The sequence below is a fragment of the Nesoenas mayeri genome, assembly GCF_963082525.1.
Source record: "Nesoenas mayeri genome assembly, chromosome: 16".
In the NCBI taxonomy this organism is placed as follows: Eukaryota; Metazoa; Chordata; class Aves; order Columbiformes; family Columbidae; genus Nesoenas; species Nesoenas mayeri.
Window position 1 is genome coordinate 9,580,955 of NC_137562.1, and position 26,579 is coordinate 9,607,533.

Sequence of the window (26,579 nt, forward strand, 5' to 3'; positions counted from 1 at the left end):
GGCAGTGCTGGAGTCACCATCCCTGGAGGGTTGAACAGACGCGGAGATGAGGTTCTCAGAGACATGGGTTAGTGCCAGGGGTGGGTTAACTGTTGGACTCGATGATCTTAAGGGTCTTTTCCAACTCAAATGACTCTATGATTCTATGATTCCCTCCTCTTGCTCTACTGAGAGATCAACCTGCTCTCGCAAGGGGATAAAAGTGGGAATTACCATCAAACCAGCACATGAACCCTCCCACCCCCAACATTTACTGGTTAGGGTGGGTGGGAGGTGTGAGAGGTGGAAGCTGCTAATTTCCAGGAGGATGATGAACACCTCTAAAAAGCTCACAAAACTCCCCATCTAATGATATACTCACTAAATTCAGCCATTCAACAAAGCCCGGTGTATCTATTAAGGTTTCTGCTGTGGTTTGCATTTGTTTAAAGATGCTAGCCAATTATAAATACACTTAAAAGTTTATTACTCAAGGGAGGCTACTCTAAAAAAAGCAGGGGTGGGAGGAAAAATAGGTAAGAAATGGCAAAAATAACCCCGTGTCCTTGGTTTGAAAGCAATTAGGGGCTTAAGTTTCCCCAGCAAAATATCCGCTGAGCTGCTCCTGCAAATCGCAAGCTGCGTTTCGCCGCAGAAATGATTACCCTGATTGTTTATATTTTGTACAAAAGGGAGATGACAGCAGAAGCGGGGGGAGCTGCACACCCAGCCTTTTCCCAAGATAATTTGAAAAATGCTGATCTCGATTTTAATCAGCTGCAAATGCAGCACAATTCACTTATAATATCCCTGCCAGCAGGATCTTCAGTAAATTCATAACATCATTGCTTTTATATGATCACGAGCAAATTACTGAATCCTCAGGAGGAAAAGGGAATAAAAAAAAAAAAAAAGAGTGAGAAAGAAAGAGACAAACCCCAGCAGTTAGAACGCAGCCGTTACGGTCCAACCATTACATATTTTACACTGTTAATTTAACTTTCATTACACTTTCATTGTTAAAAAAATAAACTAGAGCCTTATTGTGCAAAACAGCTGGCTTGGGCTTCTTTTTAATATATATTTTTTAAACTGTTATCATTTAACGGAAGCATTGGTAGCGTTTGATCAATTAGGCAGTGGCAGACGCTTCCGTTGTATGGCAGGGCTGGGCTGGAGGTTGAGGTGATCTGTTCAATCCCATCTTGAGCAAATTACTTGAAGGATGAACAGCAGAAACAACACGGAGTAAATGACTTTCTCCTCGGTGACGATGTGCAAAACTCGGCCGGGTTCCAAGATGCACTCAGTGCAGACAGAGGATGGATTTATAGAGCCGAAGCTCCTTAATGCAAACCTGCATCGGGCACATCCGAAGCTGTACCGGGAGTATCTAAACCTGCACCAGGAGCATCCAGACCTGAACTGGGCACATCAAACCTGCACCAGGCACATCTGAACCTGCACCAGAAGCATCCCAACCTGCCATGGGAGCATCTGAACCTGCTTCGGATACATTTTGCTGCAGGAGGTGGAACAGGAGCTTTCCAAGGGCTGGGGGAAGGTGGTGGTGAAGGGACCACTGCACTGTGTTGTTTTGCACATCTCAGAGGATCTTCTGCTCCTTCTGGGCATTCTGGAGGAGCAGGGTTCCTGCTCCTGCCATGAGACTTTGGGGAATGGCGTCATGTCACCAAGGCTACCCAGGGTGGTAAAACACTGGCCCAGGTTGCCCCAGAGAGGTGTGAATGCCCCATCCCTGAAGACATCCCAGGCCAGGCTGGATGGGGCTGTGAGCAACCTGAGCTGATGAAGATGTCCCTGATCATGGCAGGGGTGGCACTGGGTGAGCTGGGAAGATCCCTTCAACCCAAACTGTTCTGTGATTCTATGAAATGTGCAAAAGCTGGCAGTTGCACAGCAGCATTAGCTGTTTGTCCTTTCCCTCACTATGTCACTGCTGAACGGCACGGCATTATGATACCACCAGTGTATTCAGCGTATTTCAGCCAAAACAGGATTTTTTTTCCCACAAATTCTAAAGTAGGTTGCTTAATTTTTAATAAACTCTGCTAACTCCTGCTAATTATCACATGGCTCATTGAACCAGGAGGCTTTCCTTCCTGTAGACCGAGGAGTAAGAACAGAGCAGATGGCTCAAATATCATCTTTCTTAAAGGGCCTTCCCACGGCTCCTGCATCCCAGTTTTCCGCAGCCCCCCTGGGGCTCTTCTGCACCCAACGGTTTATGATCCAGCTCAGTCTCTGCTCCAGGGCAAAACCCAGCTCTGCGGAGGGACTCAGCTCCGCAAGGACAAGACCAGCACCAGGGCTGAAATGGGGAAAAACAGATGCATTTGGGGACAGCCCGCAGAGCCAAAGGAGTTTGGATGGAAATGCCAGCACTCCTGGGCATCCAAAGACTCTGTGAAGGTGTTGATAAGTTTTTCCACATTTATTTTCACCCGCCTCCACCTTCACTTGCTGAGTGAGTGGGGATGCTTTGGGTTAACCAAAAGTAAGATGCTGGAGTCAGTGCTGGCCTTGGCCGGGCCATAAAGGCTTTGATGTCCTGTAGCTGTGTGGGGTTGAGGCACAGTCCCCAAACCTGAGCCCGTGATGCTCAGGCTTGCTTGAAGTCAGAATAAATGGATTTCACAGCAAATAAAAGCTCCTGAGACAGACCAAGAGATATTTAAAATCTCTGTTCCCAGTAGGAATAAACCCTAATAAACGTGGGATTTTACATTTATAACACTGGTGGGGTTTTTTAAGAATTATATAAGCACAGGTAGGAAGGAACTGTTTATGCTTTACCAGCCCACCTTGCACATCTACAAAAACAACTAAAAAAAAAATACACCATTACCTCCCCATCACCTGATTTTTCCAAGCAAATTTCAAAATCACAACACCATTATTGGGATCAGGGAGAAATTCCCCGGAAAGCAGCAGAAGAGCTCAGGCAGATGATGCTCGGAGCAGCGCGAGCCAGGGGGGATGCAGGATGGATGCTGCTCCCCTCGCGTCAATCTGTGTGAGCCAAAGCCAAGGAAAAGCCTCCGCTCGGGAGTTTCATCCAGACTTACTTCATCAGTTCGGGGTCTTCTTTATCATCCTTTGTCGGTGTGATCTTGATCCCGCTTTTCTTGGCACGAGGGCAGCCTGACAGACTGTGGTTAAAAAGAGAAGAAAGGCCTGTCTGAGCGGCAGAATCACTGCATTTCCTATTCCCCCGCTTCAGTCATCTCTCCCTTGAATTTTGCACAGTATTTTTTGATCTCTCTCATTTTGCAGCTTCACATCATGAGGAGAAGTCAGGAGGAAAAAAAAAATATAATAAAAAATTGAGAGAAATGGACAGTAATTAATGGTGTCTAGATGAGACGATATCTGCTAACAGCCTGCGATGTTTAATGGAATTGTTGAAACAGAAGGCTCAGATCTCTGCTATTAATGTTCTAAAGTGATAATAGAAGTCATAAATAGGTAGCATTATTAGCAGGAACATTGCATCAGCTAAAATCTGACCCTTTGTCTTTTATTCTGTTGAAGGGAGCTTCTAATCAGATGCTGGAAACATCAAAAAAAATAAAAAAGAGAAGTCAGATTAAAGAGATGAAAATAGGCTTCAGTTGTCAGTAACATTAATGTTTTATTCAGAACTTTACAACTCTGCCCACTGCAGGGAAAAAAAAAAAAAAGAAAAACAAAACAGAAAGAGGTTACAGAGAAAATAATTTAAGGGAGATCTTACCTTCTATGCGATGCATAATTTCCTGTTATGTGACCAGAGCCATCACAACCAGGAGTAGGGCACCTGCGGAGGAAAGGGATGCTTGGATTAGCCCGGGGACATGAGCAGGGGATCGACACTTTACGACAGTTCATTTCAAAGAGAAATCTCGGACCATCACCACACAGGGAGTTTTTTTTCTTCCTGCCCCTTCTCCCTCTGTAAGAACAAGGTCTGGTCTGTAATATCCATGGCACCTAAGTCGATGCATTGCGGCACGATATTGGCGTTGGAGAGGAATGTTAGTGGGACACAGTGGGGATGTTGGGAGCACGGTGGGTGGCTGCTCTCCAGCACAGGGTCACAGGTTCCAGCCTCCATCCCCACCCTCACAAAGAGATAACAATAGGCACAAAATGACCTCCAGGACATTGTCTGTCATCTTGAGGAAGCCATAAGGAGACAGCAGGCACCACCCAGTGCTGTTGGGCTGGATTCAAACATGGACAAGAAACCAGAAGCACAGCCTACAGCTCTAGACAAAGAGGCCACTTTGGCCACCACGAAGGGGAAGCCCAACAGAAGGTCTCAGGTGACCTGGTGGGTGCCAATGTCACTGAGGACAGACAGACACCCCACTGCAGGAGGGTCCTCGGGGTCCAAAATGGGCAGATATCTCTGATGGAGGAGTAGGAGGGAGAAGGTTGGGTGAACCTTGGGTCTCCTCCTTCCGTAACACCATGGGCAAGGGACAGGGATGTATGTAGGAGGACAATGGCATCTTGGGCTGGGGATCACCAGGTGACCACGCATTGTGCACCAACAGCTTCTGGTGCTTCGGTGCAAAATCTGCCCCTCAGTCCTCAACTACTGGTGATACGAAGGGGACTTTGAAGATGCAGCCGTGATCATGGGGCTGAAGGTAAAGCATCCAGCTCTCCGGGCCGTGGTTGAAAGCAAAGCCTGGAGAATCATTCTGTGATCACACAAACCTGCACAAAGGCTGGCAGGGGCCAAGATAACGGCACGAGTTCAGCACCACAGGTGCTGGAGCGAGGAAGGTGTGGGGTTATGAAGTACCATGTGCACAAAGATCTGTTCCGAATGCTGTAGGTGATGCAGCAGACATAAAAGTTGTCATGGGGACAAGGACGAGAGGCGAGGAGTGCTCGCCGAGGACATATCAATTAGCCAGGGCTTTTTGAGTCAAGTGATTAGGACTATGGGGAGAAAATCCACGGAGCTGCCACGGGATGAGTGGGAGATGCTCAACCGCTCACTTTGGAGCTGTTGGAATAGAAACCAAAACTACTTATTGTTGTTTTTCTAGCTGCAGGGTGGGATGAAATTATGGAAACACTAACACTGAACTCCTTTTGCCTTTCAGGACTTTTAAAGAGGGGAGAGAAGTGATTTGATTTTTATTTTTAATTATCTGGAGACAAATCATACCACCAGAGACCTTTTATTGCATGTTCCAGCCTGGAGCTATTTTTTTTTATAACAAGGATATTAACGCCTGAAATAGAATTTATAATAGAAACACTGACATGGCCTTATCTGAAGTTGTGAAAAGGTATGACTGCGCTATCTGTAATATCATCTCCAAATCCTCTTCCTCCCTCCTCTGTTCCCACTCTCACTAGGAAAAAAAAAGCAGTACTTGGGAAATAACACTAAAAAGCTTTGCTTTGGCCAAAAATCTCCTTGTTTACAGAGGATTTTGATAAAAAGCGCTGACATCCGATGCCCAAGGGGAGTAGGGGATGCTGCACAGCAAAGCTCGGCACGATGCTTGGTCTCAGGGACAAGCCCTTTTGCTTTATCTTGGGGCCCTTACTGGAAATGGGCACCGTTCCGGAGAGCTTTTAATATCTCTAACACTAATTGCCTGATCACTGGGCTATTCTTTAAGGCTGTTGGAGAAACACCAGTTCAGCAAAGCTCTCTTAAGAGGTTCTTACAAAATGTATATCGCCAATAATGCATGATTAAGCGTACTTAGCGCTAATCATGCGCATCCTTTCCATCCACTGGCATATTCTATTAATATCAACTAATCCAGCTACTTTTTCCACCTCTGTGATAAGTAGCAGACGGTTAATGAACATTTTTCCTGGTATCAGCACCCACATTGGTTCCAGACCCACGCCGCCCTCCAGGCCACCAAAAGGATTTGGGACTTTACCAACCACCCTAATGACCAAAGGGGCTCCCACTTGCCTCTGTTACGACTCCAGACATCACTTTTTGCATATATAGGACACAGGGTGTTATAATTTTTTTCATTACGAGCCTGTGCAATGTGAAGTCCTCCATGAGGTTTTATCCTCAGTAGAGGCTCCTCAATTATAGTTATGAATATTTTGGTGTCTAAATAATCCTGAAACTGGATTCAGCAAAGTGGAGAGCTCGGGGGAGAGTTGGACTCCAAAGGCAGGCTGGCTCTGTGGAAGAGATGTCGAAAAAAAATTCACGAATACCTTTCCCCCAAAGATGCAGGTTGCATGGAGGGGGGTCAGGGTCCCCCAAGTGTCTCCATCTATTTTAAATACAATTTCTATCAAACCTTTCTTTAGGGGAAGCAACCTAAGAGAGTATTTGCGAAACCCTCTGTGAAGAATAAGCTCCTCCTGAAAATGACGACTTTTGGGAAGACAGCAGTAAAGCTCAAAACAGGATTCAGAGGAAGATATTTGAATGAAAATGTCAAAACCAGGTTTGCTTGCTCTTGCTCCTTCTTCCATTCCCTCACAAATCAAACTCCCGTGGAAATGAACAGGAAACTCTGTCACTACATCCCAAATGGTTCCTCAAATTTAGCATTAAAATCAGGTTCTCCAAAAGCATTGGCTTTGCTGTGTCCTGGAGGTGTTTTCCCAGCTGTGTCTCTACCCAAAAATAAAGCGTGTGCCTTTATCTAGGCTTTGGATTACTTGAGAGATACACAAAAAATGCTGAATGAAAAGGGTTGTGGTACAAACTAGGGAACAAAGGCTTGGGAAAAAAATGTCAAATGAAGGAAAAAATAGCATACGGATTCCTACAGTGCCCAAAGGAAACCTGCCAGGGGTCCGGGTTATCTCCAGTCGCTGCCGTGATCCCCCCTCCCCAAAATAAACCTCTTCTCAACGCAGCAGCTGGAGGTTGGACTCCATCAGAGCTCCTTGCAGGCGGATTTTGATCGGCTCTTTGAAAGGAGAAGGGAGGGGATGGAAAAGCCAAAGCAGAGCAAGAGGAAGAGAAGCAGGGAGGGGGGAGAGAGAAAAAAGGGTGGAAAGAAGAAAAAACAAAAAGAAAAGAAAAAGGGAGTTCCAAGTTGAGCGCAAACATACTTGAGGTCAGCAGAGTGGGCAGCCATGAGGTTTCTGAGGCTCTTGTCAGCAAGAGGACAACCAGAAAGGCTGAAAGAGAAGAGATGGAATATCTGGATAAGCAAAAAAAAAAAAAAAAAAAAACAGGAGAAAGAAAAAGGGCCAGGGTGTGGGGAGGGAGAGGGGAAGGGGCAACAGAAGGTGGGGAGGAAACAAAACCAAACTATCCACATGGTCAAAAAATATACGAAAAAAAAATTAAAAATGTTGTCTTTGAGTCCCAATTGTGAAAGAAGGGTCAACCCACCTGCGGTGAGAGGCATAGTTTCCCGTTATGTGTCCACTGCCGTCACAGCCTGGGGTCGGGCAACTGGGCAACAACAATAACAGGAGGGTCAGTGCTGGGAAGAAACAGTCACCCCGAGCCCCCGGTCTGGCTGGGGCGGCTCATCCAGACCCCAAACACTGGCTCCTTCAATCCGACCGCAGCACTTGTGCATATGTTTGCATGCAAATAAACCAGCTGTTTCCCTCTCAGCTCCCTTTCCTCCCTTTTTTGTTCCCAAAAGATCACAAGGATCCTGAAAAAAATTTGAAAAAAAAGTGAAAAAAATTGTGGAAAATGTGTAGAAAATATTCAAAATACTTAGCTGCTTGGTTTGCTTGGCGGTGGAAGACATAAAGCAGCCTGTGTGTGGCATGAACACCAGTGTCTCAGTGCTGCCAATATTGAAGCTCTGCCTGCGGGAATCAGTTTATTCCCTGAAAGCATCAGATTTCAGCTTTCTGAAGGGATTTTTTATTTTAGCCCTTATAGCTGCAAAAATAGCTTGATAACACTGCCTGCCCAAAGCCAGGGGTATGTGGGAGAGCAGAGATGTCCTGGGACACTGCAAGAATGTCCTGGGACATCTCAGCCCAGTGTCCCCAAATGAGGGGGCAGGAGATCAGGCAGTCTCCATCACTGTGCCAGGAACATCGTTGCAGTAAAATACCAGGGAGAACAGGCTCTATGAGGAAGTTTCCACATCCACATCCATGAATCCTGAGGGCACCAAGCTCCTCAGAAAGATCCCTTATCAGTGCAGACTTTCAAGGCCACATGAGAATGTACTTTGCCTCAATGATCCGCAATTGTGTGAAAAGAGAGTTTCTCTCTGAGCTTTCATTTGAACTGCTTAGATAAGACAAATCACAATACAAAAGAGAACTAGACTTCTAATTTTTAAAACATATTTGCTAACAACTTTTGTCTCCTGCCAGCCTGCCTGTGCTGGGTACATGTTTTATACATTTTGAAGGAAAAGCCAAGAAGACAAGACTTACGTGAGCAGCTCTTTCTTGATGTCCTTGGAGAGGAATTTAAGCTTGAAGTTGCTTAAAGTAACTTCCCCGGGGTATTTTCGTTCTTCAAAGTTTTCCTCTGACACTTCTTGCTCATCAGCTTCTGAGGAGGCAAAAGAGTGGGCGGCAGGCTCTGACTGCAAGAAAACAGCCAGAAAAAGCGGTTGTAGTGGTGGTCACTGCTTCTGAGCCATGGTGGGAAAGGACCCCAGGCTCATCCCTGTTAGTGTAGCATTGCTGACACCCCTGAGCCCTTTGCAAGCACCTTGAAATGTCCGAAACCAGAGAGCAAATAGGGGAACATCACCAGGAGCAGCGCTGGTGCAATGGGTTGAAAGTATTTACAATGAAGAAAACACTGCAGAGCCAGGAGAAGGCAAGTGGTGGGATCTTCCTTGGCAAGAGCATCTGCCTCCTTCCTGGTTGTCCACAGATGGTGTCTAATAGCACCGATGAAGCTAATAATACTTCTCTGCTATGCTCAAAGGACAAACTAGAGGTTCTGGGGACAAACAGGACAACTGTGCAAGCACACATGGCATTTAGTCCCCCATGAGATGTTATTTAAGCATCAAGAGTCACTGCTCACCTCTTCAGGCTCCTCTTCCCGCTGCCGGTTTGGTTTTGTGTAGTCGATGGGCCCATCCCACTCATCCTGGCGGGAGGTCTGGCTGGACTGAGGAGAGGTCATGGTGCTGCTCGTGGCACTGGTGCTGTTTTGGCGCTGGGACACGTCTGGGGACTTGACGCTGGGACTGCTGCTGCAGCTGCTGCTGCTGGGAAAGGTGCTCTCCCGCTTGCGGTGCTTGTTCATACTCAAGTCCAGGGTCCCGTTTTCATCCACCTCAATGTCCATGGACTGGAAGGTTGGAAACATGCCCAACATTAGCAGCTGCAAGCAATTCCCTACAGGGATCTTGTCCCCATTTGGCTTTTGCCATGTGCAGGGCAGGTTATTCATGTCCCATCCTCTCCACAGTCAGTTAAAAGGAACAGAATGGAAGGGATGCTCTTTCATAAATATTTCAGAAACATGCCATTCAAATGCGCTCCTCTACTACCAGCAATCTGGCATTTTGACTCAGTTGCTTGAACACAGGCATCTAGTGCCATTTGAGATGCCCCACAACATCCATGACATCTGCTCAAGGCTGGGGGTGCAATGTGGGACTTCTAGAAAACCCATGTTCCTCTGAAAAACAGCTGGAGGTCAGCCTGGGTGCAACTGGAGAATCTCAAATGGCATCAGATACAAACCAGCGAGCAATTAAAACCAGCCCTGAGACTCTGCTTGGGAGCAGCGTTCGTCTCAGATGGGTAATTTGAACCATGATGCATCTCCATAACACAATAAGAGCCAAGATTACCTCCTCCAAAGCACATCACCCAATACAGGGAGTGAAAGGGTGATACGAGTCTCTGGATTTTCTCAGTATTTAAAGATTAAAATGAAAAGGAATGTAAAAAAGGGGTATTTATCCCATCCCAAACTTCATTTTAATCCCCCTGCTGCATGGTGGTGGGGTGGTCCCCACGCTCACCTTGCCGGGGGCTTCTTGTTGCTTGGTGCTGAGATTCTCTGGCATTTCCCAGCAGCGGGTGGAGAGGTTGAGGATGGCGGTGGCCGCCATGTGCGCGGCCTCGGCGTCGTGGGAGTAGTCGAAGGCTGTGGAGGAAGATGAAGTGCTCTTCACGTAACTGCCGGAGGGGCTGTGGCTGGGGGAAGAGGCCTTTGGAAAAGGTTTGGCTGGAAGAAAAAGAGGAGGAACAACACAAGGTTCATGTATCACGGCACAGGCAGCATTGAAAGGTTAAGTCAGTCCAATACAGATAATATATAGGCAGTTTCAGTGGTGGTTTGCCATTCATGAGCTATTTTGTTGCCCGGGATGTGCAATAGGAATGGTCCTGGCTGTGGCTCGTGCAAAGCGTCTCTCAGTGTGAAAACTTCATTCATTAACTGACTCTGCCATCAAGTCCCCAAAACATGTGTGGTTTTCCACACTCCTCAGTGGAAGCAGTTAAAAGAGAAAGCTTAGAGAATCTTCCTGGCTCTTTTTTTAAACTGTTCATAACCTATCTGCAGAGCTGAATTACAGGGGGATTTCTTGTAGCACGTTTGAAAACTTACAATATAAAAAATTACGTTAATAGCAAAACTGTGGCCATGAAATACGAGCTTCCAGTGAAGACACCAGTGAAATATGGATTTTCTGGCAGCTGACATATCATTTAAATATGCCTGAATAACAGGATTTATTACACAGCCGTTCACAGCCATAGCACCGCACGGCTTCTGTGTGTCACACCATGCAGCAGCACAATCCCGGAGAGACAATTTCTCTTTACACCCTACGAGTGTAAAGAGCGAGTACTTCCCAGGGTTAACCCACAATAAAACTTGCCCTAGTCTTGAACCTGGACCCATTCAGGAGGGTCCTGACCCACACAGAGTCCATCTGGATCAGTAATTTCAGTGGGTGCAAACTGGGGATCATCCGATTTCGAACAACCACAAGATTGTATTCTGAATCAATTAGCAAAATCTTCAAATTCCTAATTCATTTCACTCTTCCCTTTTTGATGGAAAAAAAAATCCACCCCTTCAATAAGAGTTTCACCGGGGAAGACTCACAAGCTTTGGCCTGACAATGGCAAAGCAGCGAGACAATCCTGGCTGATGTGGCTACAGAGCAAAGCGATTTCATTATTCTCATTACAAACTCATAATATAAGACACTATAAAATGCTAATCTTCCTGAGGACTGCTTTCTTCCTCGTTGTGTGCGTATATAATGCATATTGACATTAATGGGAGTTATACACACACATGCAGGGGAATATAAATCCCTCTGGATGAAGATCTCTTTAAAATAAGTTATGAGTGAAAGGAACAGATTTCCCCACTATGATTGGCAATCATATTCATCTTGTCGCTTTGATTAACTCATTGGAGATATGCCCAAATCGTTATTCTTGTGTATGGCTACTTGGTTTTGAGTCCAGTTTAATCCATGTCTTTGCGGCAGGGTGCGGGTATTCACCAGCCCAACCTGACAATATCCAGGATTGTGAGATGCCAATTGCAATTTCACACTATAGGCTCAGCGATGCTATTCCATTTCATAAGTATTTCTACCATTTATAGACTCGCAATCAGCAAATTAGTAAAATAAGTGATGAGAAAAAATAGAAAGGATTATCCTAGTGGGTCTGCTGGAATTATTTTTGTCAGTACAATTACCCTGAAAATTCTTCGCTAATATTGCAAATAACACAATCTATTTAGCAAGAGAATCACTTGTGCTGGGAAACAAATTACTTTTCCATCAGCCCTAACCCAGGATGACAGTGGCAGTTGTGCTCTCTGGCCTCCATCCAATTTCATTGTCTGATCCTTTACAGATTTAGTACTGTAATAAAGGGCACTTGCATTGTAGTGCAACAACCAGGATGCTTTCAAGTACGAGCACTTCTCAGAGAGCAGCTGCATCAGGATTAAACAGGATTGTGGAAGCGGGATTAGCCAGACAGAAAGCCCTCTTGAGGCTGCTGACTTCTGCAAACTGGGCTCCTAAACTCTATGTTTTTTTCCTCAAAAAATGTCTTCAGGTGCACATTTGATATCCAAGGGAAGAAGGAGTTTGAGCATCAGCCTGTGCAGCCTGGCTCCCCATGCAGGTTCCCTCTTGTCCCCACAGTCCCTGAGGGTTTATTTAACTATTCCATTTTCCCCCACGCTTTCATTGCATGGTGTTGTAACCAGCACCAGGTCCTCAGTGCAGAGCAGAGGTGGGTGGCTACGCTAGGAAAGAGCTGGGAGACAGGAGGTAGGTGATCGATAGGTAGCAGAGCTGTGGAGCAGGGCAGAGAAGACAAATGGGCAGAATGGGTCATATAGAAGATGGAAGAGAAGAAAACTGTAATCCATTTAGCCAGATGAGGCAAGACAGATCAATAGATATGAACTGCAAAGCAACGGGGATCGACTGAGGACAACTGTGTAACTTATCCCACCTAAAGACGTCGCTCAGATTAATGTTTCCAGCACTCGATGCAATTCTTCCCAAAGCCAAAGCCACTCTCCCCAAGCAAAGCTTTTCCAGCAGCCACAGGCTCCTCTCTCCACCAAAGGTGCACAACTTGGGACCTCAGCCTCCCCAGCCTCATTTCTCACCCCTGGATCCACAGCAGCGCAATGGATCCAGCAGCTCAGCCCCAGGACTCCCCCATCACCCCAAAGCCATGCAAAACCCATCCCATCCCTGCTCCCAACTTACATTTAAAGGCTTTAGGTGAGGTTTCGCTAGTCTGAATCTTTGGGGCAAGCATGCGTTTGCCAAAAACCTGAGCATCAAAACTTGCATAATCGAAGGTGACCTTGGAGTATTTCTCCAGCTCCTTGGCCAGGTTGGCCCGGGGGGTTGCTGGGACCATGTTGGGCCGGTAGCTTCCGTACTGAGGGATCTCCAGTTGCTTCACAAAGCACATAGGCCTGAAGATTAAACAATGAACAACAGTGATTTCTCTTTCCCTCAACAAGATGACTGTTGGGAGGGGACAAGACGTGATGGGGATATATGGCTGCATCTTGTCCCTGAGGTGTTACTGGGGAAGAGGGGCAGTGACAGCCCTTTTGTTCTCCCTCAGCAAGTCTGCATCTGGTTTGGACCTTTTAGATTCTTTTTTTTTTTTTTTTTTCCATTTTTTTCATTTTTTTTTTCCTTCTCTTTTTAAGCAAAATACCAAGGTGTTGATCCCATTCAAAACAATATCCTTGCAGCATTTTCCAACAGCAACAGAAACTTGGGCATCCCTCACTGACAGGACCCATGCCACGGGATTGCACATCAAGGTGTGAGGACCCCAGTTTAGCTCCGCTCCCTGCTGCATGTTCACTGCAAAGGCACCAGGGCCTCCCCCCTGCCTGCAGAGTCCCTCTTAAAGCCCCGCTTATGCTGGGCTGCCTATCATGAATCAATTTGTCTTGCATATAAATTGTATATAAATGGCTTATTGTTATTCTCCTTCCCTTGACCTCTTTGCACCAGTGAATCCTCGGAGCGGGAGCTCCTTGGAGCATGGACCGTCCTCGTGATGCGCCCAGAACGCTCAGCACCCAGCGTGGGCTTTGCTGCAAATAAATAAGTAATCACCCTAAATGGCCTTTCCAAAGCACTGGGGTGCTCAGGAGCCCTGGGGAGCAAAGAAATAAATTAATCAGACCTGGATGCCTTTGTGGAAGCGCTGCTCAGGGCTCGTGCTGCGGTTTTTGTCCTGCTCTCGTTGCAAAATAACTAACCATATTACAATCCATCTGTAGCCTCATGAATCACATCAGCTACGGAAGCCAGAATCTATCAGGCACATCCTTAATGTGCGACAGCCCTTTCTTCCGGGAAGATAGAGATGGGTGAAATAACAAAATAAATGCGACTGGTTTGGAAATGAGTGGCAGGTTTCTTTCCTCTGAAACGTGCGGGCTAAGGAAGAATAGCGAGTGGACTTATGCGAAACTGCCATGGAGTGATTTATATGTAGCCTAAATCTCCTCTTCCCCCTCCCCGAGCCCACCCTACTTATAATGCTAATATAATAGCCGTCATTCTCTGGCAGTTTGCATTGCAGGGCGATCGGCACAAACGCCTTCTGCTTCACCAGTAAAACACTTTGGCCTGTAGCCTCAGCATTAATTGATGCTACAGAAGCAATTCATTGTCCTCAATGCCCTCCCTGGGATCATCAATTAAATATCTCCCCACCTTGGCGAAACCTATGATGATAATAACAGGGCTCAGCAGTATCAAGATGCAGCTGAGGGAGCTGTGACAGCTGCCGGTGCCAGCGTGGCCCCGCGGGGGGGGCTGGGGCAGCGCGGTCCCATTTACCTGAGGATCCGGTCAGAATTAGAGCTGGTCTTCGTGGGATCACCAGACTGGGTTTGTTGCTTTTCATGTGATTTGGCTAATTTTTCAGCAGCAGCAATGGGGCACCCAGATAAACTGTGGAGATATATATAGATATATAGATATATTTTTTTTTAAAGGAAGAAAAAGGAGAAGTAAATGAAGCATGAGGGTTGAGCATGAACATCTTCACTCATTTCAGCAACACAGAGCTGCACTGAGCCCATGAGAATAGTGTTTGCATTTAAGGGTTTTTTTAATTATCATTATCCTAGTTTACTTTTAGTCTTGGCAAGCAGCAAAGCAGCCAAACTTCAAGTGTCAAATCTCCCTACGATGAGCCCTGGAGCATCCCCAGGGCCTGAGGGGGCCATGGAGGCAAGTCCCGGGGCTGAACACAGTAGGGGCAGAAGGGGAGGGGTTGATTTCTTGGAGTGGTTTTAGCAGTTAAATGGCATTTTTGATTTGCATTTATTTGGATCTTTTGCAGAGGCTGTTTTAAGGCAGCCTTCTGAGGGGCACTTGCAGGGAAACATTTGCACTTCTGATGTGCACGGCTGCCAGCGCACCGGTGCCTGGGGACGTCAGGGGCTGTAATGGCTTTTGCTGGCTCGCACGCTGGGCACGAGCCTGGCTCTGCCTCTTCAGGACAGCTTGGATCTTACGGTGATTGCTCAGGGAAGGTAAAAACGCCTCACAAGCAGAGCTCAAAGCCTCCCAGCCAACCCCAAATCATCACAGGCATCGCTGGAGCAGCCAGCACCGAGGGATCTTCATCTCCAGGTTCCAAACCCGCTGGGTCTCAACCCAAAGTGTTGTGCCTAAAGCTCACTCCATAACCCACCAACATCAATGGATCAACCTCATCCTCACCGCGATCACTTGCTGCCTGCATTAAAATGAGCTTTTCCATTAACCAAGCAGATTTCCCCAGTTTTTCTCTAGCAGCTATGGCCGTGACGAAGCATCCAGCAGCTTCCTGCATGGCTGAGCAAGGGACACCACAAACTCACCTCATACCTGTGAACACGCTGGAACTTGCAGAGTCATCACACTCTGCCAATTAAGCTCAAGTGCAACGAATGGTAAACCATAAACTCATGAGTGCATCCCCGCAGTACAAGCTAGTCTGGCTTTTTGGAAGGTTTTTAGCTTTTAAGTGCGCAATCCTCTCCACTTTCAGCCTTCTCATTTGTGAAAGTGCTCAAGTTTAACCAAAGCCAGAGCACGGGGTATAATTACAGGTCCCAACACACAACTCTGTCCTCTCCTGGGACTGAGGTCCTACAGCAAGAGGACCTAAATCCCCAGCTCATCAATAATTTCAGCCCCAATATTGTGGAAATTCCTAGAAATCCTGCCAAGTGCCACACCAGCATCACCCTCACTGAACACCCTCTACTTCCCTAATGACAAATACCTCTTCCCTGAACCTCCATCTGCATCTACCGCTCCATAGTTCCACCTGGAAGCATTGTTATGCTCTATTATCCAGCCAGAAATCACTACCCTGTCTTGCTTTCACTATATTTTTCTTTGTTTTAGGGTCATCCCTACTTCACCCATCTTAGTTCCACCATCTCCCAGTGCAAGAGCAAAGCCAAGGCTTTTCGGGCTGGTTGCCCTCCTGCCATCCTTGCCCTGGCCATGAAGGAGAAGAAGATGAAGCCAGTACCTCCTGTGCGTGTTGCGGTTGCTGTTGACGTGACCCTGTCCTGTGCAGCCTGGCGTGGGGCATTTCAACACGTTCTCGTGCATCGCCAAGACTTCGGAGCAAGAAGGGGAAGGGGAGAAGGGAAGGGAAGCAAAAACAACTTGATAAAAAATCAGAGGAAAAGAAGAAGAAAAAAAAAAAAAAAGACAAAATCATCAAGTCTTGTACGTTGGTTTCCTAGAAATCAGGGAACGTGAAATGCTGTAATTAGAATGTGTCTGCATAGAGAAAAAAAAAGATTTACAAGGCAGCAGTGCTCAGGTCAGCACTAGATTAGCATCTCTGCACACAGCTTGGGCTTTCTCCTCGTTTGCTGATTGCAATCCGCTTTCCCCCCACCCAGCCCCTCCTGCCCACCACTGGTTTGGAGCCAGGTCTCCTAATTTCAGGTAGTTTTAAGTGATTGAAGTTGTATCTCTGCTTTTATCCTTAGGACTAGTCTTTGTTTGATTTTTTTTTTTCTAATTTTAATCTTCAGGATTATTGCTTCCTGCAGTGCTGACCTTAAAAGTAAAGAAAATCATTTGATTTGCAAGCCTTTCTAAAGCACACTGCTTGTGTTAGTTATTTATTAATTTTTTTCTTGCATTCGAGCTTGTATGAAGGTAGCTGTACTTTCTCCCTGTTTCCTGCAGTTCTGTGTTTATGCCAGGCCTGCAACCTTTGAAATTTCTGATAAGGAAGGGGTCTTTTTTTTTTTGGTCTATTATGCTGTTATCATAAACATACAACATTGGTTTTTATGTATATGTACAGGGAAAGCTATTTAGGATGGTGGTAGAGAGGTAGAAATAGAATCTCTCTCTATGTGCATATATATATATATATATATATATATAAATCTGTTACACTGACGATAAATATTTTCTGTGGAATAGATGAATCTCAGTATAGCACCTTGTGAATTTTACAGTGATGCGAGTGTAGCAGGATACTCAACAATCCTGCGCATCCTGAACAACTTCAGCACATTTGGACAGCAAGCAAGAAGTGTCCCTTTCTCCCCAGTGCAATATCCCAAATAGGGAAAAATGTGTGACATTCAGTGCAAGATGGGAACTCCTTAACACACCTCTGGAGATGGGGGCATCATTTGTAAAGCATCTCTTTGATTTTCAGAGAAGGGACCTCATTCTCCACAGGATGGTGCTAAAAATCTTTAAGAACAGTAGAAACTTCTTAGTAATCTGCATAGCGTTTCCTATGAAGAGTGATAACACTTTGGCAGATGGAAGCATCCTGAAACAATTTGGAAAAGCACTGTCCCATGCCAGATACTCTGTTATACTCCAAGGATTAACATCAGGCTTGTGCTAGGGACTTAGTCACAAAATTCACATGTTCAGGACTGTTTGGAGTTCTCGTTGGCCTTGAGACAGCTCTACCCATCAGGTGTGAATTTCCCCTAAGGAAATAAGGATTCAGAGTAATTTCAGCCACCCTTGTTATCCCACCGTGTACTCACTCTCGGGAGGGATCCTGTCTTTGTGCGGACACCCAGAAAGGCTGCGGTGGTGAGGGTAGAGACCCGTGACGTGGCCAGTCCCATCGCAGCCAGGAGTCGGACATTTGATCTCTCGCTTCTCAGGTCTTGAGGGATCTAGAGATTGTGGGGAAAGAATAGTGAGAAGCAGGTCAGTGATTTGGAAGGGAAGAGGGAGAAAAATCACTGAGGATGCTTCTTACCGCTTTTCCAGTCAAACACTGAAACCTTTGGGTTTGAAGTTTTTTTTTTACTGGAGGTGGAATCGTAACACTGGAAATTTCAAAAATTAAAATTGGTGAATTTTAGCATCTAACTGGGCTAGGAGCATGGAGCTGCTCACAGCGACCGAGCAGGCAGCCTGGCCAGGGGACTCTGCAGCCCCTGCCACGTCCCTCGTGTTGCTGTGGCCAGACTCCTACCACCACTTTAAAACTCACTTGGATTTTAAAACCAGCCCCACTGACCAGGCTGAGACTTTCAAAGCAAACAAAAAAATTAGCCAGGCAACTCCCCTGCTGAGATGTAAGGACACTGTTACTTTGCACATTCACTATTGACCTCTAGGATGATGATCTCCAGAGGCCCCTTCCAACCCCAACCACTCTGTGATTCTGACCCCATCCCTCTGGGCACTGTGGATTTGTGGCCAAATGACCCTTTGGGCTGTGAAACCCCCCAGCAGCCAAGTTTTGATGAGGTGCTGAGCAGAAAAATTCAGCTTTTTCACTAGGGGTGGGAAGGAAGGAGACACGTGAAGGCTCATCCCAGTACCTTTGCCGTAGTAGTTCTTTCGAATGCTGTCCAGCGGTTTGCTCTGTTTCTCATCCACCTGGAAGTGCTTAACATGCTCTCCTGGCAGCCGGCTGGGCTCCCGCACGATTTTGACCTGCTCAGCTTTCAGGGCGATGGCTTGTTCCAGCAGTCCCAGGTTCCCCCTCGTCATCATGTCGTACATCTCTGACTCGTCAGTCACTGCTGATTTCTGGGAGCGGGCATCGTCATCTTTGTCATCATCCGACCGGACCTCCACAATGACAGAGTACTCGGGCTTTGGGCTGAACTGCCCTTCACAGTGGCTTTTCTGGGTGTCCTGAGAAGTGTGAGGAGCTTCTTCACAGATCACTTCTGGAGCCATCTCCTCATCCTCTTCATCCTCCTCTTCTTCTTCCTCTTCCTCCTCCTCTTCTTCCTCCTCCTCCTCCTCATCATCATCTTCATCCTCTTCCTCGTTCTCCTCATCCTCTTCTTCTGCTTCCGCCTTTTGCAGTTTGCAGGACTCCTCGCAGTTTGCATCGTCCCGGTGCTCCGGATACAACTCACTGCTGCGTTCGCTGGTAACCTCGATGACCTCCTCTGCGTCCTCCGTCTGGATGATGATCTCCTTGTCACACTCCTCCTCCACCAGCTCCTCTCCCGCATCCTCATGGACCAGGTGCACAACGTTGGATGGTGGTTTGGAGACCTGCAGCTCAGCTTCAGGCAGCTGCCCTTCGATGGCGAGGGTTTCCTCCGCTATCTGGCCAAGGTTGAGGAGGGAGTTGGCAATTATTTCTTGATAGCTGCTGTAGTTGGCCTTGCTGGGCCCAGATGTACTTGTTGCCGTGTTTTGTCCATAATGGGTTGATTTTGCTGGGCTTCGCTCTGAGGGGAGGAAAAGAAAAAAGAAAAAGGGAAATGGGAAAGAAAAGGAGAAACAGGTGAGAAAAGGAGAAAAGAAGAAGAAAGAAAATAGAAAAAAAAAAAAAAGCAAATATAAAAAGGGAAAAGAAAAATGAAAAAAGGAGGAAAATTTTTAAAAGGGAGGAAAATAAAGTAATTATAGAAGCTCATAAACATCTCTTTGTCTTACTTAAGCCTAATTGAAACCAGAGCCTGGCTCTTATACCCCTCGAGCAGCCTAATTTATTGCACTTGGGAACAGCAGGTAGGAAGAGGATTTCCACGTGGAAGCTTTCACGAGGCTCAGATGCTCATGGCTTCCCAATCACCAACAGCCACCTGCCCGCCTTGTTCCCAGTGCTCCCCAGGCCAGGGGCTCCAAACTAGGGTCTGACACAGCGGCTGGACCCCAGTTCCTCTTCCTGTCACTCCTGCCCTGGGAGAGGTGACCAAGATCCTCAAGGCACCATTGGTGGGACCCCAGCTGCCGTCCCCACTGCCATCTGAGCCACACCGCCACCTCCTCTGTGCTTTCCATGGGTCTTTCCCCAGGGAGCATCCTCAATGGAAAAACTCTCATTTTTAGGACACCAGAGACAATCTGTGCATGTCCCCTCTCAGCTTAACCAGAGCTTTGCTGTTGTGCTTCCACCAAACGTAATAATGGAAGGACCCATCCTATATATAACTCAGAGGAGCTATAACTCCTGGTTATTAACACTCTCTGCCCTTTATTCATCTGCAATCAATAACGATAAAGTACCTTCTGCCGACTCGGGGCTGTGGGTCTCCTCCTGCTCCACCACCTCTGACTCGTCCTCCTCCAGTGTCCCCTCCGACTCTTCAGAGCCGGACTCCTCCTTCGCCTCGGCCTCCTCGCTGCCATCACTGTCGACATTGTAGCCTTCATCCAAGGCCAGCTTGAGTGGATGGGATTTTCTCTTTGACACCAGATGTTCGGTCTCCACATCCTGAAGTTTCCTCTTCTTTGCCAGAGGGCAGCTTTGTAAACTGCAGATGGGATCAAGGAGCAGAGAGGAGGCATTGCCAAGTGAGAAAGGCACGGCTATGGCATCTGAACCCGTTAGGCAAAAGCAAGGGGGACAAATACACAAATACTAAAAAAATAATTATTCAACAACCCAGATTTTTATCTGTTTGAACCGTTCATGGCCAGAAGATGTGCTCTCAGACCTTGACTTTGTGCAGCTTCATCAGCTTTGCTCAGAAGTCAGTGCAAGGATGATGTTGAGCTCACTCCAACCATCTGGCCCACGGGCAGTGGTTGTCCAGGGAGTAGCAGGACCAACAGCTCCCAGCATCACTGTTGGTGACAGCCACCAGTGCCATCATGAAACCAGGTAGGGGATGCAGAACAAGCCCCTGGGACATGTCTACCCGCTACTCCGATTCCATCATTACAGGGTGATGAAATCCATCAGTTAAGGCTGGCACAGCCTCCAAGGCAGCCAGCATGCTCTCATTTCCCCTCCATGTCCATAGAGGCACCAAGCAGACCAAAATCTCTGCCTGCAGACAGCTCCTGTCAACCCCAGGCACCTGAGCCAGGTACTTCTGCCTTGGTTTGGGGTGTGTGGGAAGGTTCTGTGCAGCCTGGGAAAGCAGCTCCCCCAGGATCCCTGCTGGACTGATGGAGAGACAGAAAAGATGTGCCAGGAGAGGTTTAGGTTGGACATTAGGAAAAGGTTCTTCACCCAGAGGGTGCTGGACACTGGAACAGGCTCCCCAGGGAGGTGTCACAGCCCCAAGCCTGACAGTGTTCAAGAGGAAACTGGACAACGTCCTCAGACATATGGTGTGAACTGTGGGGTTGTGCCGTGCAGGGACAGGAGTTGGACTCCATGATCCTTGTGGGTCCCTCCCAACTCAGGACATTCTATGATTCTATCATAAAATGGGCTCTTTTATGCAGATTTGGGGCAGGTGGGTTGGGTTGATGCTCTGAACCAGCTTCTCTCCAGTGAATGTCTGTCTTTGGGTTCCTTTCTTGCATTTTTCCACCCCAGATACCTCCGACCCAGCCTCACCTTCTGTGTCTTGCATACTTCCCACGGATGTGTCCTGAGCCGTTACAGCCTGGGGTTGGACAGCTTGAGAGGGAAACAGGCAACCGTCAAGAGCAGCAATAGGACTTGGAGAATTCATTTTTAATTAGAAGTGTATAAACTATGGTCAGTTAAACAGATCCTGTGCACAAGGAACAAAATAACCGCAAAAGGGAAAATAATTCCCCGCAAATGGCTCAGCTTGTCCCTTTGAATTCCAAGGGAGGAGGGCAGGAGAGCAGCCTTGCAGTTTGCTAAAAATTAATGAAATGACTCACCCCATTTAATTAGATGAATGGTTCATTATAGTTTTATGAGTATGTTTAATTAAAGATTTGCATGTGTAAGAGCAAGCTTTTAAAAAAGCAGACAACTACAGCACCCTGCCTCCCCACTGCCACTCTGCAGTTTTCTTTTCTGCTGCTACAGGAGGAAAACACGGGCTTTTCACTGGTTTGATGGCTTATCAGGGAACTGGGATTCCTTACAGTAAGAAATGGGTGGCTTGTTGGAAAGAGCAGGCTGGGAATGGATCAAGAAGTTTTTAGCAAGAGTACGTTGGATGGAGAACACCAGGACAAAAACCTGCAAAACAACCTCAGAACCTAATTTTGGGGGGGAACAGATGGGATTTATGTGACCAGATCTCCCAAATCTCTACATCTGTTCCTGCTGCTCTGCAGAAGAGGATGAGTTAAAGGTTTCCAGGGAGCTTTCGGCAGCATGTTCCTGCTCACTGCATCCCTAGGCATGGGGCCACACACCTCCCCTGCAGCCACGATCAGTCCCAGCTCCGGGAGCTATAAAGGCCTCAGATAAGAAGCATTAAAGCAAACATTTTCTGGCAAAACCAGATTATGGCATTGATTATAGGATGCCCAAGTGACTTGCCTGCCGTCTGAGGAATCCTGGAGTCATGTAGGATTAATAACCTCATTTAGCACCGTATCACCCTCAGCCCGGGAAGTTGGAAGCACTAATGAAATCTCTTGATGACAGTACAAAAGGAGAAGGCATTGCCAGCCCAGGGGGCATCTGGCCAGCCTGTTATTCTTGGAGTAAAAGACACAGGAAAATATTAAATAAGTACCAAGTGCTAAGTCAGGCTTTAGGGACACAGAATTCCTGCTCTCAGCAGAGAGCTCAGTCCTTGCAGAAAGCTGAAGATGAGGAGGATCCAAGTGCACTAATCGATGCAGCAGCTCTGGGTGCACCAGTGAGTTATTAATGGCTCCGCTCCCCAGAACACCCTGCACAAGTCAAATCTGCGTTCAAAGAACAGAATTCAACCCAAAACAGGGACAGGAAAGGGCTACTGAACAATTGCTTTGGGGAGACTGGCTTGCTTTAGCTTAGTAAAGCTAATACTAAGAGGTTAAGTGACAGCAGCATGTCTCCTAAGGGGACATGAATTTCTAGATGAGGTGGATGTGTAGCTGTAAGCTGCACCTCCTGGCCCCTCCAAGACAAAGTTCCCCCTTTCTGCTGTCCCCTTTGCTCATGGCCCAATGTCAACCCAAGATCCTGAGCATCTTCCAATGCCATCACTTGGGGAACAGCTCCCAAATTTTGCAGTGTGCACACAACCTGAGCCCCACCATGCCTGGGGTCCTGCTGGCCACTGAGCAAAACGCCCCAGGTCATACACAAAAAGATCTGATCCCGCTAACGTACATGATTAGAAGAGGGAGCTCCCTCCTTTGCTGCTCCCTCTGCTGATGATCTGAAAGTCTTATTTAATTTTAATTGCCCTCAGCCCTGACTGAGGCGGCTCTGTCCTGAGCAGCCCCAGACACACTTTAAATGACTCTGCACCAAAAGACAGAGTGATGTTTATGTTACCAGTGACTTGCCTGAAAAAGGCCTTATTCAGTGGGGAACAAGAGCAGCTCTGATGAAGATGTTACAGGTTTTTATAAGCTTTCCTGCATCAATTAAGGCTGATTCTCCCATCCCATTTTTGATGTGGTGAAATGAAGCTTGCACTAAAGAGTGAGCAGGAAAGAGCCAAGTGGTTCAGCATCAAGGTTTTCCAAAGCAGGTGGTGATTTGGGATGTCTCGGGCTTTGGTGGGTTAATTTAATCCCTTTAGAAAACACCAGCACAGAGGTGATGCTCAACATGGCCAGGCTTTCTAGTCCCCAGTCTCCTCCAGGGAGGTTTCATGTATTTTGGCAGGAGTCCCAAAAGGGGAAAATGGCTTCGATGTCCATTAGAGCTGCTCTCCTTCCCCAAAAGAGCCACCACACCGACCTGCTCTCCCCGCCTCCCCAGCCTTCATATGCTTGACAAAAGGGCCTCTTATTGTTATGCAGACGATGCTCTGCTTCCAATTAGTCGATTAATCGTCCAGTTAATCAGGCAATTAGGTGACAGCTGCAGAGATGGCTTTGTGGAGCACTCTGTCCTGCCCCTTATATATGTCACCTGCTCCAATTACCACCTCCGCTCAAGTGTTCAGCAATAAAAGTTGAAGAAGTGGCTTGTCCACTGCTCATTCCTCCTGCCTCTCCGGAGTAATGGGAGAGTGAAAGAGCAGAAATGCTCTGAAATTGGGTTGGATAAGGTCCAATTACTCTTTGACACACACGGCTTTCGAACGGAGGCTGATAGGAGAGGCATCCCTTGCTATTAGCGCCAGTCCAGGTTAAAGATTCCTACCTCTTGTGTAAGCCCTTGTGCAGGGTTTAAAGGGAGCTTAGAGATGAGGTAGGCTGATATTTATAAAGAGAAACTCTGCTGGGCTGCAGAGGCTTGCTCCGGCTCTTTTGGCTGGTGCTGTTGGCATGCCAGCACTGCTGAGTGACAACAGGAGCTCGGTGACACAACAGGGGATGTAGGGCCAAAGGAGGAGCGTCTGGCACGAGAAGTGATGTGACAAGATCATTTAGGGGCAACAAGAGGATGCAAAATACATAGAGAAGAAACTCTGCTTATTAGGACGTTGTTCCTAATGACCCTGCAACACAAAAGGTGCGCATCAGGTTTTGCCAGGGTTTAGACCTAAGGTGGGACAGAGGATGGCTAGAGCATCTAATGTGAACCATCCAGAGCTTGTGTTTTCATCCCTTTAACTCCCAGGGTTCCTCTGATGTGTGTTGTCAAGTGGTGCCCCAAGAACTTGGACGCAAGTACCACCAATATAAGCTCCTCAGCAAGCCCTTCACCCCCTTATTCCCCAGTTCCCAAGCCTGTCCTAGCACAGGTCCCCGCCTCCCTCCCGGCACCGAGGAGCAGGGTCCTTACCTCACCTCCTGGCCGATGAGCTCCGTGGGCACTGGGCGAGGGGACAGGACACAGCAATGGAAACAAATACAAGGTCAAAAACACAAGAGGGATGCTCAGCCCCCCGAGACATCCCCCTCCCCTGGAGATCTTCTCCTGCCTGCTGCTGCATTTCTGTTGCCTCCTCAGACATCCCATTTGGGAAAGAAAGGGCAAATCTATCCTGCCATCATTTACTACATGCCAGCCTGTGGTAAATCATAATCCTGCCTGTAAATCCTCATGGCTGTGCTTAATTTCAAGCGTGTAAGTGCATGTTTGCAGCAGCAGAGACCACATCTCTCTCTAAATACATGATGCTATAGTGATACAAATGCATATGACTCCAACACTTTTAAGAAAAGACTGAGTTCTCTCATGCCTTCGTCTCTATGTCTGCCTGTAAAAGATGCCCCTCAGTTACTGTTTGCACAGTTCACTACTGTTTTGCTGCAGTGGCCACATTTACCTCTAACATACACAGGCACGTTTTTCTCTCCTTGTCACACCATACTGATGTGGGAGCCCCTGACTATGCTCAGACACGTGATAGGGATGTGCTACTTGGCTTTTAGAGTCAACAACAGTTTGTAGGGATTTTAGGGATTATTCCCCACTTGTGAATAAGGGAACATGTCAATGCTTACAATAAAAACATACAACAACAGCTCATTGCTACTAAAACCTTACATCCAGCCAGGAATCCAAATAATCAGGGGGAAAAAAAATACCCACAAGTCTAAATTTGCCTGGGCTAAAAACCATAACACGCTTGCTCAATTTGTTTGAGCTAATTGGTTTCCTGGGATCCAGCTCCCGGTGGGATGACTCACAAGCTTCAACAAACTGGAGGCAGTGGCAAGTCCCAGGGTGTATGCAATAAATTACCTTTTCACATCAAGAAATCCAGATTCGAGTGTGAGGAAGGCAGGGTGCGAGAAAATAAATAGAATCTGGGCACACTCATTAGCAACCTGAGCAAGCACCTTTATATATGTGCAACAAAGCGATGAAACTCAAATAGCTGAGCTCATTTCAGCACAAGTGGCAGCATCAGGGTTTTGTTTTTAAAAAGATGCGGATGCTGAAAAGAGCAAGGAGGAAGGTGGGTCAGGACAAAGGGAGGTGTCCAGCACGGCTGTGTGGTGATGCTGCCGTTCCTGTGGCTATTGTGTTTTTTCAGCCAGCCTTGTTTGCTTTTCTCCTCCAGCCACCTTTCAAATTCATCAAATCCACATCCACAAAAAGGAAACAGAATGGTGAAGCCAGTCCGTAACCATCACACGTGGCGATGGGACCACCCGAGGTGCCACCCTGTGCTCTGTACCAGAACCTTCTCCCAGACAGAAAGCACCCAAAGACAGACCTGCACATTTTTTTTAAAGTTGGAAAATAAACAGCAATCAAGCTTTGCATTAACAAGCCGTTTGTCCTCACGTCCCTGCCAGGGACAACCCTGTTTGCCTCTCCAGCACGCACAGCTTCTGCCAGGCGCTCTCAGATGTGCAACTTCAAAGCTGCTGCCAGAGTGTGTGTGATGAAAGCCCCAGGAACTGATCTGAAGCTCCGGTGATTGCGATTCCCCTAAAGCAAAGCATGCAAAGGCGTTTTTCTCCCCCCACCCCCACTTTTTTTTTCTTCTTCTCCTGGGTGTAGTGGAAGAGGGTTAAATGTTAGGGGGACTTGTAAAGTTTCCTAGACAAATTTTGGTGGAGAGACAGTGGGCATAACTTAGAGTTAAGCCTGGACGTGAAAAATCAAAGCTTATTTGGAACAAGCAAAGTACAGGGAGCTCAGGTCTAAACATCCCTGCACTGCGGGATCACCAGCTGCTCACCTCTGATAGACTTCGATCGCGTGCGTGCTCTCTTATCATCATTTTCTAAACTCATCTGGAATGGAAAGAAAAGATAATTGTTGAAAGATAACAAGAAAATCATTGTTAAAGGACAACCTCACCCGTGGTTGCTGCTCTGTGTGAATACCCGGGTGGCAGGGAAATCTTTCCCACAATTTTGAAGCAGAGGTTTCTTACATCGATTTTTATCATTCAACCCACAGTGTTCAAATTTAGCAACCTTAAATTAATTTCCACATCCTGGGACACAACA

At 47.0% G+C, this 26,579-nt stretch overlaps 1 protein-coding gene across 1 annotated transcript in view; it reads right to left on the minus strand.

The window, feature by feature from the left end:
- Positions 1-26,360, minus strand: part of MYT1 (myelin transcription factor 1) — a gene marked incomplete at its 5' end in the record, with an annotated part of 31,282 nt that extends 4,922 nt beyond the window's left edge. Inside the window, 15 exons of the mRNA XM_080354890.1 lie at positions 3,069-3,152; positions 3,737-3,799; positions 7,051-7,119; positions 7,337-7,399; positions 8,356-8,510; positions 8,963-9,232; positions 9,915-10,039; positions 12,654-12,868; positions 14,262-14,375; positions 15,955-16,045; positions 17,459-17,593; positions 18,251-19,120; positions 19,902-20,149; positions 21,187-21,249; positions 26,284-26,360. Of these exons, the coding sequence (XP_080211016.1) occupies positions 3,069-3,152; positions 3,737-3,799; positions 7,051-7,119; positions 7,337-7,399; positions 8,356-8,510; positions 8,963-9,232; positions 9,915-10,039; positions 12,654-12,868; positions 14,262-14,375; positions 15,955-16,045; positions 17,459-17,593; positions 18,251-19,120; positions 19,902-20,149; positions 21,187-21,249; positions 26,284-26,360 (2,642 nt within the window). The remainder of the gene's footprint in view (positions 1-3,068; positions 3,153-3,736; positions 3,800-7,050; positions 7,120-7,336; positions 7,400-8,355; positions 8,511-8,962; positions 9,233-9,914; positions 10,040-12,653; positions 12,869-14,261; positions 14,376-15,954; positions 16,046-17,458; positions 17,594-18,250; positions 19,121-19,901; positions 20,150-21,186; positions 21,250-26,283) is intronic.
- Positions 26,361-26,579: the final 219 nt, after the last annotated feature.